General features: G+C 34.1%; 1 protein-coding gene across 1 annotated transcript in view; it reads right to left on the bottom strand.

Moving 5' to 3' along the window:
* LOC150110561 (beta-TrCP-like) overlaps positions 1-15,083 on the bottom strand; it is a 171,976-nt gene that overhangs the window by 136,588 nt on the left and 20,305 nt on the right. The window contains exons 2-3 of the mRNA XM_090394800.1: positions 7,461-7,680; positions 2,340-2,526 (exon numbers count right to left, since the gene is read on the bottom strand). Of these exons, the coding sequence (XP_090250926.1) occupies positions 2,340-2,526; positions 7,461-7,680 (407 nt within the window). The remainder of the gene's footprint in view (positions 1-2,339; positions 2,527-7,460; positions 7,681-15,083) is intronic.

Here is a 15,083-nt window from a genome sequence, read left to right on the forward strand (position 1 = left end):
CTCTGTACACTCTGGTGTCCTGCACCAGGGAGAAAACATCACTATCAACAATAACATAGTCAATGAGACTTTTCTTATTCCTAGCCTCTTCTCTCCATGTGAATTTGTGCACATTTTTATGTTGGAACATGGTGTTAGTAATAACCAGTCCATGTCCTGAGCAGAAATCCAACAGATATTTGCCATTATTATTAGCTTTGCTCTTTTCTCCAAATTTTCCCAAAATATTTTTGTATGTCTCACAATCATTTCCTACTCTACTATTTAGATCCCCAACAAGGACCAACTTTTCCTTTTTCATTGTGTCAGTTGCTTTTTCTAAAGCCTCAAAAAATTCCTCCACTTCTACCTTAGTAGAACCTTCTGTGGGACCATAGGCACAAATAAGTCTCATTGTCCAGTTCTCCATTCTCATATTTGCCCACATTACTCTACTTGAGACTGCCTGCCATTCAAGAAGATGAGCCTCGTATTTTGTGTTGAATACTATGGCTACTCCTTCTTTTCCTTGATTGTCTTTGCCTGAATATAACATTTTGTATTTATTGCTCAGATAGATCTCACCAGTTTTGGTCTTTTTTGTTTCAGTCACCCCTATTATGTCGATCTGGTACTTATCTAATTCCTCAGCTAGCTCCATTTCTTTGCCATTCAGGCTTCTTACGTTGATAGTACCGATCTTTAACTCTGGTGATGATGTTGAGTTGGGGTTTGTTTTCAGATTTGTTTTCAGATTTATAATTAATTTTTTAATTATTATTTAATTATTTAATTATTAATTTATACATTACAAAATAACCAAGGTGTTCTGTCAAAATTTCAGGATTTGTGAAGTGTTCCATAGTCGAAAAAAGTTTGAGAAACACTGTGTTAAGTACTGAGAGGACATCACATGTTGGAGATTTAATGGAGTGTCGACAGCACTAAGAAAGGATTATAAACTTTTTTTTTTTTAATGCTTTCAATATTTCACCTGAGTCGATGATGCATCTTCAGTATAACACACACAAAGGAATATAATACTCCTAAGTATTACTTTATGAGTATACGAGTGTTATAAGTGCTAACAGTACTCCCTGTAGATATCTCAGTGATAGACAAAATACTGGAAGCATTAAGAATAGTTTTTAATCCTTTCTTAGTACTGTCAACACTCCATTAAACCTCCAACATGAGGACTCCTTCTTTTCCCTGATTGTTATTGCCTGAATATAACATTTTGTATTTGTTGCTAAGAGGGATCTCACCTGTTTTCATTTTCTTTGTCATGCCTATTATGTTGATCTGGTACTTATCCAATTCTTTTGCTAGTTCCATTTCTTTTCCATTGATGCTTCTTATATTGAGAGTACCAATCTTGAACTTTGCTGATGTTGAGTTGAGAGGTGTTCCAGGCTTTGTTTCAGTCGCTGACTTTGTGCTGTTTGCCCTTTTTCCCTGACAAAAATGGGGGGGGAGGGGGCTGTTTAACTGGGTGATAATCCTTTCTTAAACCAATATGAATTATTGGTTTAAGAAAGGATTGAAAACTATTCTTAATGCTTCCAGTATTTTGTCTATTTGGTCAATTAAATCCCAACTTGCCAACCCATCCCCATTCGTTCAGTATCCAATTAAATACCTAACATGGTACCTTTATTATCTTAGCTCTCTATTATTTAGTATTGTTTATGTATGATTCGTATTAAAATGTGTTACTATTTAACTGTGTGCTGGGTCCAGTTATTCTAGTGAGCTTTTTTTTTTTTTTTTTTTTTTTTTTTTTTTATGTACAGAGAGAATACAGACCTCTTTTCCTCTTCTGTCACAGAACTTAATGGTGTAATGTCTTGACATTAGTTCAAGATGGCATAATTAGAAAAGAAATTAAATGAACGAGTTTTAATGCCAATTTCAAATTTAAATGACAAAATAATAATAAAAAAAAAATTAAATACTGATCTAAAAATAACAGTTACATTAGCTGTTTGGATTGTGTTTAATTATATCAAATGAGTTTAATGGCAGACTAACTGCTAAGCTGAGCCCAAATAATCCATCACCAATTGATTATTTGACCATCCTCTGAGAGATTAATGCAGTAGCATGCAATGATCAAAGAATCAGTTTGATATGGTGATTATTTCTTTTAAAACAATACTGATGGAATGGAGCTTTGGGTGGGAACTATCATTAGTTTTTTTACAGTCAGAAGTGAATGCATTCCCTAAAATAAAATTAAAATGTTATAATGTTAAATTATAACAAGCGCCATTTTAAGCACAGTGAAAATATTGAGGAAAATCAGGAACATGTTGCAGTAGTTAAAACTGTTCATGTGGTAAGGAAAATAAACTTACCAGTCTCTTCTCTCAGCCAATCCCTTCCAGAGTGAGTCTGTTCTGACTTTACGTTCTATGAGTTTCTTCCATAACATTCCTTCTGATATTACCCTATACCATTCTTTACACACCAATTCAGCTGCACATAATGATCTGGCATCTAGATATGACAGGATAGTTTCTGCTACATGGTCTAAACCTTTTTCTAAAAAAATAAATAAATATATAAAGTATTTTCTAATAAAAAAAAAAAAATAAATAAAATAATAAAAAAACAGTACTCATGTTCTTACAGCTGCAGACATATTTATACCTATATACTTCATTACATAGACTAACATATGAGAGTAGTTCAGATTTCTCCTTTGGTTGCAGTATCTGATGGTAAAACATACAGTAGTATAGAATAGTTCATAATTATTAAATCTTTAAAAAAGTTCAAAATGAATAATGTCAAATAATAAAATCTATGTGGATCAATCGATAAATGTTCATCGTCTTCCCCACCCCCATTCATTCCATATAACTAAAACATTCCAAACAGCATCGTCAAGCAGCAAAAAAATTTTAAAGGGAATGTTTTTTTCAAGACAGTAGGCATGTATTTCTGGAATAAAACAATTTAAGAACAGGTCTTCAAATAAAACAATTGTCATCCAAGCCTTAGGATTATCCTTTAGTAAACTGGCAACTTATTCTTGTCAATGTTTTTCAAAGCTCTGGGGTTTTGTGAATGGTAAACAAGAAATGATTTTAATTTAAAACCAGCTGCATTTCCTCCAAGAAGAAGCGTAATCCTATCTTTAAATGCCATAAAAACAGGTGCCGATGTAGCTTCTCTGTGAATGTAAATTTTCTCTGTGAATGTAACGTACATGAAACCAGATTGGTTTCATGTACGTTAAAAATATGCTCTAGCAAATAGCCTTCATCTTTTATCATCTCTTTCAGATTTTTCTTGAAAATTTCAGCAGTTTCAAAATCAGAACTAGCAAATTTTCCCTTTATTCATATGTTATGCAAGTTAAATCGGCTTTTGAATCGATAAAACCAACCTTTACTAGCGTTAAACGTATGCTTGCCATATTTTTCTTCTTGTTGTTTCCTTACATTATCAAATAGGCTGTGTGCTTTTCTTTGAATCATAAACAAACTGAGAGGAATATTCTTGTTGATTTGATCATCTATCCATATCATTCAAAGCTTCTCCATTTCATGAATTGGCCCTTCTCTTTTTTTCGTTAAAATTGTACACTTCATATTAACTGCTCCTTTAGCTGCCTCCATTATTCTTGATTTATCTTTTATAATTGTTGAAACAGTTGAATGCAACAGTTTTTCTTCTTGTGCTATTTCACCGACTTTTTTCCCTCTGCCATATGCTTTAATGACCTTCATTTTAACATCCAAACTTAAAGCTTTCCTCGCCTTCTTTTTTATGTTGGAATTTTCATCAGTAGTATTACTTCTCTTACTGGACATGATGGGGTTACAACAAGATACAAAAATTGCAACTGCTGATTAGCAGCTAATGTGCTAAAGGCTGTGATAAGTTAGAAGTGGGTGAATTATAGCAGCAGCTATTGAGTATTGGTGATAGGCTTTGCTTATCGACTAATGGCAATGCTGTGATGCATATACAAAAGCAATGTGATATATGTATGTATATGCTGGTGTCAAAGTTAAATTAGAGAATTTTTAATAATAATTTTGGCCATTGTAAGTGTGAATCGTAAGTCGAGGACTACCTGTAAATGGTAATCATACACACAAAATTAAAACTAGCATTCAAGTACTTGGAGAAATTATTTATTGGAATGAGGCATCATGCACTGAGTCAGGGAAACTACCTTTACATTATATTTTTGGACTTTGCTAAGGCATTTGATAGGATACCACATAAAAGGCTGTTGTATAAACTAGATATTTTGGATTGGAATATAAACTATTGGCTTAGATAAATAAGTGGATGATGGATAGGTATTAGAAAGTGTTACACATACCAGCCACTGAATTAGAAATCTCAATGCAAAATACTTGCTCATGTGCATCACCACATATTTTAGGCAGCCATTTAAGAAAGCATCAATACTGTTGATCACAAACAAACAAACAAAAGGATCATAAAAAACAAAAGATCTTTTGGAGTTTGACTGGCTGGAGCCAAGATTTTGAAAACAGCAGAGCTGACTGATTTCTCAAAAGCTGGGATAACCTAGGTGTTTAATCAGTGGAAAAATAACCCACATTGCTTGTCTAAGAGGTTCTAATGTTCTGTGGTTCTAATCTTGTTCCTGACAGGCTATCTTAGGACCACAGCTACACCTCCTGTCTAAGAGGTGTAACTGTGGTCCTAAGATAGCCTGTCAGGAACGAGATTGCTGTCATCTGAGGAGGCGTGTACAGACAAACAGAACTTCCTCTGTGCAGCATTGACCAAAGCATTGAATGAAGGCTGTTCCCAAACCATATCTCATTGAACTCTGTGCAGGGAATTGAAGAGGATTGGTAATGGCCTATGCAGAAACCACTGATTTCTATGAAGTTTCTAATTAAGTGGCCAGTATATGTATATAAGGCATCTTTGCTAAGCATAAAAATAATATGCATGTGCACAAAAAAGAAAAGCAGATAAGAGATATGGGAGTTGTTCCAGTTTGCACAGAATGCCAATCTGCAGAAGAAAGGAATCTATACATGCCAAGAAGATCTCATAATGGAAGTCTTTTGGCAAGCAGATATAGGTAGCTAATATTTGGTAGATCTTGAAAAAAGGTTTGAATGTTATATCTTTTAAAAATTCATGTGATTTTTATAGATACCAGGATAAACAACATGTTAATGGGGGTTTTTATTTATTATTTATTTATTTATTTTATTTATTGATTTTTTTTTGTGTGGTGGGGTGGACAAGATTTACTTAAGGATTTACTCATTTATTCTCTGTTGATGGAGGATAGTTTACTGAGAATCACACCTGACTGATTTCAGCAATGAGGCTAGTATGATCTGAACAGATGGCTCTAATGCGATTTTTTTAATGTTTTAATAACACTACACTGTTGAGAGAAATTGTAATATGAATGGATGTATAACAGTTGGCCAGCTTCTTAGCTACTGAGGGTGGCAGTTAAACCTATAAGATTACACCATTAAGTACTCAGTCTATTATTTATCTTTATTCTGCATGACTGTATACATGCATTTTCTTCTCTTTACTGCCGTGAAGATGTCTTAGTAACCAACAGGAAACCTGGCTGGTAATAAAATTTACTTTATAGATAATAAAATTATCTTTAGAAAATGTAAACAGATTCCTCCTTTCTTCTATTCCTCTTGCCCACACACGGCACTAATGTACTATAGGTTTTGTGGCCAACAAACATCATTAGGCAGTCTAAATAATCTGATAAAAACATATGGTAAGGAAATATCAACAGACAAAACAAAAGTCATGGCCTTCAAAGGTGCTAATCCAGTAAGAAGCAAAATAGTAATAAACAAATAGAGCAAGTAAATACATTCAAATACTTAGGATGCACAATGTCATATGAAAATGAAGTTGATATAGAACTGAAACTATCAAACTTTTTAAAAGTAACAGGCATTATAAATAAAATTTTCAAACCCAATTATGTACAAAAACACACATGAATAAGAATCTACAATACAGTAGCTAAACCTACCTTACACATGGACAATAAAAAAAGCAGATGAAAGAAGAATTGAATCATCCAAAATAAAATTTCTGTGCAGAACTGAAGGAATCACAATAATGGATAAAATGAAAAGCAGCAAAATCAGAAATAAACTCCCTAAATGAAACAGTTATTTGCTATATATAAAAATGAAAAGAACATGTACTGAGAATGAATAGAAGCATAATGTCTAAATAAATTCTAAATTACTAGCCAAAAGTTATCCGATGCAGAGAAAGATCCTTAAAAAGTTGGAATTGAGTCTGGAACAGGCCACTTGGCCTATACGCCTGGAAAGGAAGAAGAAGAAGGTCATGTGGCCTTTCATGTATGGATCAGATATTAAAAAAAAAAAAAAAAACCATCTATAATTATAAAAAAATTGTTCCAGAATCAAACAGCAAGTAATCTCTTTCATAATATCATTTATACTATACATTTTTAATTAGGTTAAATTAGCATATTTATTTTATTGATAATTTATAATTGATTCAGAAAAGAAAGATTTTCACTCAAATTCAATGCCTGCATGAATTCGTACTTTGAATGTGTCGGGAGGAATAGAACACGGTATGTATATAACGTGGAGACAAATGAAAAATAAGTTATTTATGCACATCATGTGTAATTTTCTTTTAACCCATTCATGTACTCTATGAGAATTCTAATTCATCTGATGCAAGCAAACTGTGTGCATATGTGTGTGTGTGTGTGTGGACATGCATGCATGTAGAGGAAGACAGAAAAGATGTAATGACTCAATGTGTAACATCAGTGTTTGATGAATGTCATCAAACACTTGATGACATTCATTAAGCTAGGATATGCTGCCAGCCAAGATAATAACACACACAAGGTAAATACACTAGTTATTTTTTTTTAATTAAACCAAAAGCATTTTCTTCACAAATCATTTCATACAAAAATGATTCAGAAGTGACTTGAGCTCATGATTTTATTTATTTTTTAACAAAAAATTTCAGTTGTTTGGGCTTGACAGAAAATCATGGTGATTCTACATCAAGTACTTGCCTTCTATTAACTGATAGTGATAATCGCTCAACTGCAGCAAGTTGCTCAAGTGTTTTTGTTGCTTTAAATTCTAATGTGAGGATGGATTTTCACTGAACAAAAATAAATAAAAACATGATTTGTTGTTCCTAGCAAGAAAAACTGTTAAATTCTTTTCCTCTTTATTGTATTTTTTTCTTTTATACAGCAAACTATAATTAGATTATCATCATAATGAACAAAGAAAAAAATATTTTTAACATTTTCAATTACATCATTCTTATTAAAACGATAAAATCGGGGAGTAATGCAATGAATTTCAAATTTAATATCAATTCTATACAACAAAAAGACTGCCAAAATACGAAAATCCTTTAATAATATAGAATTCTGTTCATGAATATTAATAAAATTTGTGAAACAATCTTACTTGGAAGAAGAGAAATAAAATCTCTTTGTAGCATTGGCCGCAGATAAGAGCTAACATGACTATGTTGACAATGGGACATTTTTGAAAGTAACAGTTCCACAAACTCAATTTGATCATTTTCATTCCACTTCTCAAAATATGTCAGACAAGCATCTCTTTCACATGTAAATTGAGACTGGTCCTTTCTTTGTGGACTATCAAGTAATACTGTCATAGGAACCTACATATAAACAAAACAGAGTCCTAAGAAAAAACATTACAAGATTTTTTCATGATCTAAAAATACATCTCAAGAACTCATGTCAGCTTCAATTTCTGAGTAATTCAAACTGACTGAGCACCTATATATACACGGTCTTGTCATAAATACTGTTACAATTTCTACACTCCTGCAAGAAATGACACCCCCAGAATCGCTCACCGAAAGGTCGTGGAGCAAGTAGACAGCATTTCCATTGAATGTTGTGTGCCATCATCAATACGTGTCCTAAGACTCGGGTGTGCATGAAAGCAAAAGGGGGACATTTTGATCATCGAGTGCTACTATATGCACATTATACATGTGGTTTGTATGTGCTGAAAGCTATAAAGGATTTACTGATAGATTATGTGCTGATCTTATAACAGTATTTAGGTTTAAACTGCGCACACACACACTGCATATATCATTTGTATAGTGCACTTAAAACATGTTATGAAACAAAATTAAAGGGGATGACTAACTATTCCATTCAACATATTTTAGAACAATGATTATGAAAAGCTTTGTTGATTAACTTCAATAATACCATACATCTGATGGTGGTGTGGGGACTATAGTCAATGTATGCCCAAGGCTTAATTTTCAAAACGGTACTGTTAAGTTTTAAATGCAGTGGAATGCAAAATTCAAGAAACCTATTCCCCAAGAATCCTAAAAACTTTGGAGTATGTATGCTGAATACATGGTATTTTAATACAATGCATTTAATCTATAAAATATAAGACTTATTGTTAAACTGACCATAGATTTTTAATTCGTATGTATGTTCGTACAATATTGCCTACTGGTTTCGCTAGTAACTGACTAGCTTTTTCAAGGCTTGCACAGTACAAAAAAATGATAAATGCAAAAAAGGTTTAAGAATACAAAAAACATTAGTACCTGTTAGGTAGCTAAGGTAACACGTTCGTGTGACATTTCTACTCAGTATCATGAACACACGTTACATGCAAACGCATAATATGATTATTCGCATACTGTAGTTCTGCTGAACTGAGGGAATTAATCAGATTTTTCCAAGTATCGTTCAGTATGGCCCCTTGATTTCTGTTTAGATCATTGCCTGTACGTAGCACTACTGCTGCTTCTTTAAATAATTGATGTCTGTAATCTTCGTCTACATAGAGCATAGAGCTGTTATTTCAGTCTATAGTGTGGTTCGAAGTTCAAAAGTGATGTGCTAACCCGGAGGTGTTAGCACATCACTTTTGATGTGCTAACATCAAATGTGATTTGATGATCGTCCTGTTGTGATTTACATCGCCAACATGTTCTTTCTGTCTTATTTACAGGCTTCTTGAAGTTTGTCCAATGTAGGAAAGACTGTGCTTGGAATATTATACACACCTGGATATTTATAAAATGGAACAGTCTTTAGGAGATCTTAGAACCTGTCTGATGCTAGTAGTTGGTTTAAATACAACCCTAATGTTATGGACCTTTAACAATCTCACAATTTTGGTGGAAATTGAACCCATAAAGGGGATGACTGCCTGTTGAAATTTGCTGGGAGACTATTCTTTCTTGTTTGTTATCTTTGTATAGAAATTTGTTGATGATGTTTTGAGGATAACCATTTTGCAATAGTGTTATAGCGATTTGAGACAGTTCTGTTTGAACTACTTCGTTGGAGATAAAGTTTCTAGCTCGATTTCTCAACATGTGGATGATGCTCTGTTTATGTGAGCTATGATGGTTTGAAGAGTAATGTAGATATCGTCCAGTGTCCGTAGGTTTTTTTTGTAAATGGACAGTTTCAGCAATTCATAGTGCAGAACCCTTAATTTTACCATTGCCAAAACACTTTTGTGGGCAGGTGCATTGTCCTGATGAAAGATGATTTTTTTCTTCTGCAAACAGGTCTTTTCTCCCAAATTATTTCGTCCAGTCTGGTTAAACTCGGAATAATATTCCCCAGTTATTGTTTTACCCTTTTTAAGATAATTAATAAACAATAAACAAAATGCCATGACCTTTTCTGCCGATGGAACCAACTTTGTCTTCTTTGGCGCTGAACAACCGGCGCTTCTGTCCACTGTTTTGACTACTGTTTGAATTCTGGTGTGTAATGGTGAATCGAAGTCTCATCCATAGTAATAAATCGATGCACAAAATCAGTAGTATTCTTGTTAAAAACGCTCCAAGCACTGTTCAGAGATTTTCATGCAAGTACGTTTTTGATCTGCTGTGGCACCAATCTTGCGCAAAGCTTTTTCATTCGCAATTCTTCATGCAAAATATATCCTACACATTCTTTTGAAATGCCTATAGTCAGCAATTTCACGCACTTTGACTCGCCGGTCATCCAATACCATATCATGCACCTGATCAATGATTTCTGGTGTTGTTACACTTTTTGGACACCTTTCACGTGGATCATCTTCAAGGCTGGTACGGCCAGATTTAAACTTCGCAGCCCATTTCTTAATTGTCGAAAATGAAGGAGAAGAGTGCCCATAAACGTTTATGAACTTTTAATGAATTTCTTTTGCTGCTAAACCTTCTTTTACAAAAAATTTTATAACCGGACGATACTCAATTTTATCCATTTCAAGGGATACAGACAACACTTTTGCTTCAGACAGCTGTATAAAACAAAAAAACTACTTGATAGAATGACTTGCAATTTTGCATGGATGCATATGACAGATGTACGAATTTAGAAAAGAAAAAAAAAAATCTCTTGCCAATAATGTTGCCATCTATGGTCGAGACCGAGAAATTATCAGACTACCCTCGTATATTAAAAATTTAGATGAATTTTTGACAGCAATATACACTGCTTAGAAAGAAGTTAATTGGCACCATAATGTACAGAACAAACGGTGTCCACCCGAATAAGATTTAGGACCTCCTTTCTCTGCAATGACTGCAGCAAGCCAGCAATCCTACAGGAGCATACTTTCCATAAGCATACAATAGTGATCGATGGGAATTTTGAATCATCCTTCCTGTAGGCATGTAATGATATCCTTGACTGTTGTGGGATGATCTTATCGGACACTCCAGTTCATAAGAGATGTTCAGTATGGTTGAGATTAGGGCTCTGTGAAGGCAAGTCAAGTGTGGTAACATTCATGTTCACAAACCATGCAGTTATAGCATGAGCCTTATGACACAGTGCATTATCTTCAGGCAATGATCAGTTTTATAGAAACACCAAAAAGTAAGAAGCAATGCATTGCACAGAATGTTCATGGCATCACAGAGGTCCAAGACCAAATCAGGAAAAACAGGACCACACGCCATGACCTCCAAGGCTCACAACAATGGAAACCCATGTTGTGAGCCTTGGTTCCGATTGTTTATGTGTAGATTTGTGTTTCAGTCAATGCCCAGAGCTCAGCCAATGCCGAGCTCTGGGCATTGACTGAAACACAATTGATGAATGGCTGTTTTTACGTATGATCCTTTGTAGAACCCTAAGGTCGTGTTCAGTTAGTGTTGTGGGTAGTCCACTGCAGGTGGCACTTGAAGTTGACTCTCTGCACTTGCATCTTAGTATAGTATCATGAGATGGCCTGGTTAACCTAAGATAGCCCAAGTTGCCAAATAGATAGGCCTGCAACATGGCATCCTATAATAAATGCCTCTTTCGAACTCTGTCAGTTCCTTTTTTGCAATCATTTCACCCGGACACAGTTGCACTCACTTGGGAGCATCATATTCCTCCTATCCTCCAATTTATACTGGCTATAAACACATGACCTGCTGCATGGCACAATGCACCTTGCCTGGGGAGGAGGGGCTTCCATCGACTTCCTTCCAAGCAGTGTATTAACAGAATTTAAGAAATCACATTATTACAGCAACCTCCATAAGAGTCGATAGACACTCATCATGTGAGGCCCATTTAACTAGTAACATTAGCTGTATTGAATCTTGAACTTATTTATGCTGCCCACATTCAGAACATTTTCTAACAATACATTCCAATTATCCACCATTCTCCATGCAAAAAATATACTACTCATACCCTTCATCACCACAATTATATGCAGTTTTCAGGAATGGCCTCTTGTTCATCTCCCTTTCATCTTCCACTATTTTTATAATTCCCTTTGTATTAATACAGTAAAATTTCCTCAATAACTTTAATACCTCTATTATATCACCTCTTTTTCTCCTATCCACCAAACGCTGCAATTTACATTCCCTCAACCTCTCTGCATAACCAACATTTCAGAATTCTGGTATTGCCTTGATCATCATCTGTGGATCATCTCCAATGTTTCCACATTGCAATGAAATCTAAGTGACCAAATTTAAACACAACAGGCCATGTGTGATCTGACCAATGCCTTATACAGTGTCAACCACCTACTTATCTCTACTTGTCAACGTATGATGCATATCATAGCAGCAATATGATGTGCATTCCTTGCTACACTTGCAGTGTGCCTTCTAAACTTCAGGTCATTGTCAACCATCACTCCTAGATCATGAATCTCATCCACTTCCTGAAGCACAGTTCCACCAATACAGCAACACAGCCTTAGATCTCTGCATTTATGTTGAAACATGTCATGGCTTACTTCATTAAGTTCAAAAATTAACATTTATTAACTGAATGTTAAAGAAGAAAGCATATCAAATATTTCTAGCAAGTAAATCAGCATGTGCTCTAACAGAATACAGAGAAAAACATAAAGCCCAGTAATACATATAAGTAGCAAAACAAGTCATGGGAAGATTTTGAAAAGAATATAGAACATAAATATCAAGAAGGTGGCAAATGTTCTGGAAGCTGTTGAAAAAGCTTGGAAATAGAGAGTTCTGTAAAAGGAATAAGAGATTTTTTAATTAAGGGGATAATGTCGCACAAAAAAAAAAAGCCTCTTGGCTCTTTATTGTAAGAATCAGAGATGTTATATGTGACATGTAAACTAAAGTTAAAGATGTTAAGAGTAATTACTTGGAAAGACTACTAAAAAAAAAAACAAGAAGTGACAGTATGGGGACAGAAAACACTCAACAGCAATGTAATCAGGAATACATATCAAAATTCAAAGTAAAAAAAGCCATCAAAAACCTGAAATGTTGAAAGCAGTTGGAGTAGATGATAATCAATTAGAAATGTACAAATATAAACGTTTTACAATAAATTACTGCATAATTCAGATGACCTGGTGATAGAATCAATTTCCAGATGATTAGAATAGAGTTCTCAAATTATTCTTCTTGCTCAGTCTCCTCATGTCCGAGGACTTGTGACCCTAGCCACAATGCTTCTCCATTTCTTTCTATCTTTTGTTGCCAACTCCAAAGTAAGTCTGGTAATCTTTTTAATCTGGTCCAACCATCTTGGTCTCGATGTCCTCTTTTTCTTTGTCCTTCCACTTTACTATGGATGATAAGTTTTCCAGGTTGTCATTTTCATGTCTTAAAATTTGAGACTTCTTTCATTTACTATGTCACAAAGCCACCTCTTAATTTTTAGTTAACTTATACGTTCATTAGACCTTTTGTCCATCCAGGAGCCTCTCAACATCTTTCTCCAGCACCACATCTTGAAGCTATTTAACTTGTCCATATCCTTTCCACTGTTTCCAAGATTCAGCACCACACATGAAAATCTTTCCATATTTTCTGCAGGTGTATCATTGCTGACCTCACTATGGTAATTCTTTTAATTTCTGGTTGATATCTGCTCTTTGTGCTTATTAAAGCTCCAAGGTAAATGAATTCATCCACTTTCTTGAAGTCAATATTGTGGATGAAATTGTCATTTTCATTTATGACCATATATTTTGTTTTCTCACAGTTAATTCTTAAACCATATTTCAGGCCTTACTATTAAACTCTTTAATGAGAGACTCCAGTTCTCCTTTGCTGCTGGCAATAAGAACAGTATCATCCGCATACCTAAGATTATTTATCTTTTTGCCACCAACTGAGAAACCACTATAGTATCTGTTAAGTGCCTTTCTCAAATTATTCACCTATAATAAGGGAAATACAACTGACAGAGAATTACAAATGAATTTCTTTATTAAGTATTCTAGGTAAGATTTGTGCTTCTGAGAAACCAACTCCATAAAATAAAGTTGAAAAAATTGCTGATGCTATAAACATCATTCTTTAAAATTTAGCTTGGAATATACGAACAAACAAATATTATACAATGAATTATTTAAGATGTAGGTTAGTCATTCAGTTTCTGAAAAATTAAGCACTAATCATGTGCTCAGGTACTAAAATTGAGAAATTTACAGAAAGTGGGGTTGATCAGTTTGGCTTATGAGAGGCTCATATATGTAAGCATAATTGAGAAGAACTCAAGAAAATTTGTGGAAAGGAAACTGAAATTTCGAGAAAAATAAACTGGATTCAGGCTAAACAGAAGTTGTCAGGAGCAGATTTTCACTTTAAGACAAATAGTTGAGAAATCATGAGAGTATAAAAAAGATCAGTACTAGAGTTTTGTGGATCTTGGAAAAGAAATGTGACAATGCACTAACAGAAAAACTTTTCAAAATGCCATAATTAAATGATGTAGATGGAACATTATACAGAACAATACACAGTCTATATTTAAGCTATAAGTCAGCAGTTAGAAATGAAACAAGCCTAATGTCACTTTTCTTCATGTTATGAAGAAAAGTGGCTTAGGCCAGAAATTAATTTGGAAATATTCAACTCAACTCTTTACAGTATGCAGACCATGAAGTCTAAATTAAATTCAACAGAAGTCTGCAAATTGCCCAACACTAAATTGAAATAACTGCTATAATAAATTTGGTATGACAATCAGCAATAAAAGACAAAGTCAATAAAAATAAGAAGAAATATTATAAACATCAACTGCATCCTGAATGGAGAACCTACAGAACAAGTAAAAAATTTCAGCTATTTAGGCACAATTTTTAGTAAAGATAACTAAATATGGAAATTATTATTATACAGGTATCTCAATGGAGTTAAAGGACTTATCATGGGAGACTCACACTAACCATTATTCACACAATGCCTATTATACCTCTCCTAAAACTTATTTACCATTGGAACACTCAACTATGTCTGGCAATCCATTTCATTCATTTACCACTTTCCAAGCACACCTAGTCCCTACACAACTTCCAGGTGTGACCCCATGTTCAACCTCTACTCCTCATGTATTGAAAAATTTCTTTTGCACTGATCTTATAGAATCCCTTTTGTAACTTATAAGTTTCTATCATGTCCTATATCATACCTGTAAACTAAACTCTGCAACTACCATATCTTCACAGGGAGCATTCTACAGACCTCTCACCAGCTTGGTCTCTCATCTCAACACTGTTGCCAAAAGAATAAATTTGTATAGAATAAAGAAATTACTCAAAAAATTAAACTAGCTGTACAAAAGACAATTCAAACCA

Source organism: Typopeltis vanoorti, chromosome 1 (assembly GCF_054136105.1).
Source record: "Typopeltis vanoorti isolate ZY-2024b chromosome 1, IOZ_Tvanoo_1.0, whole genome shotgun sequence".
Classification (NCBI taxonomy): Eukaryota; Metazoa; Arthropoda; class Arachnida; order Uropygi; family Thelyphonidae; genus Typopeltis; species Typopeltis vanoorti.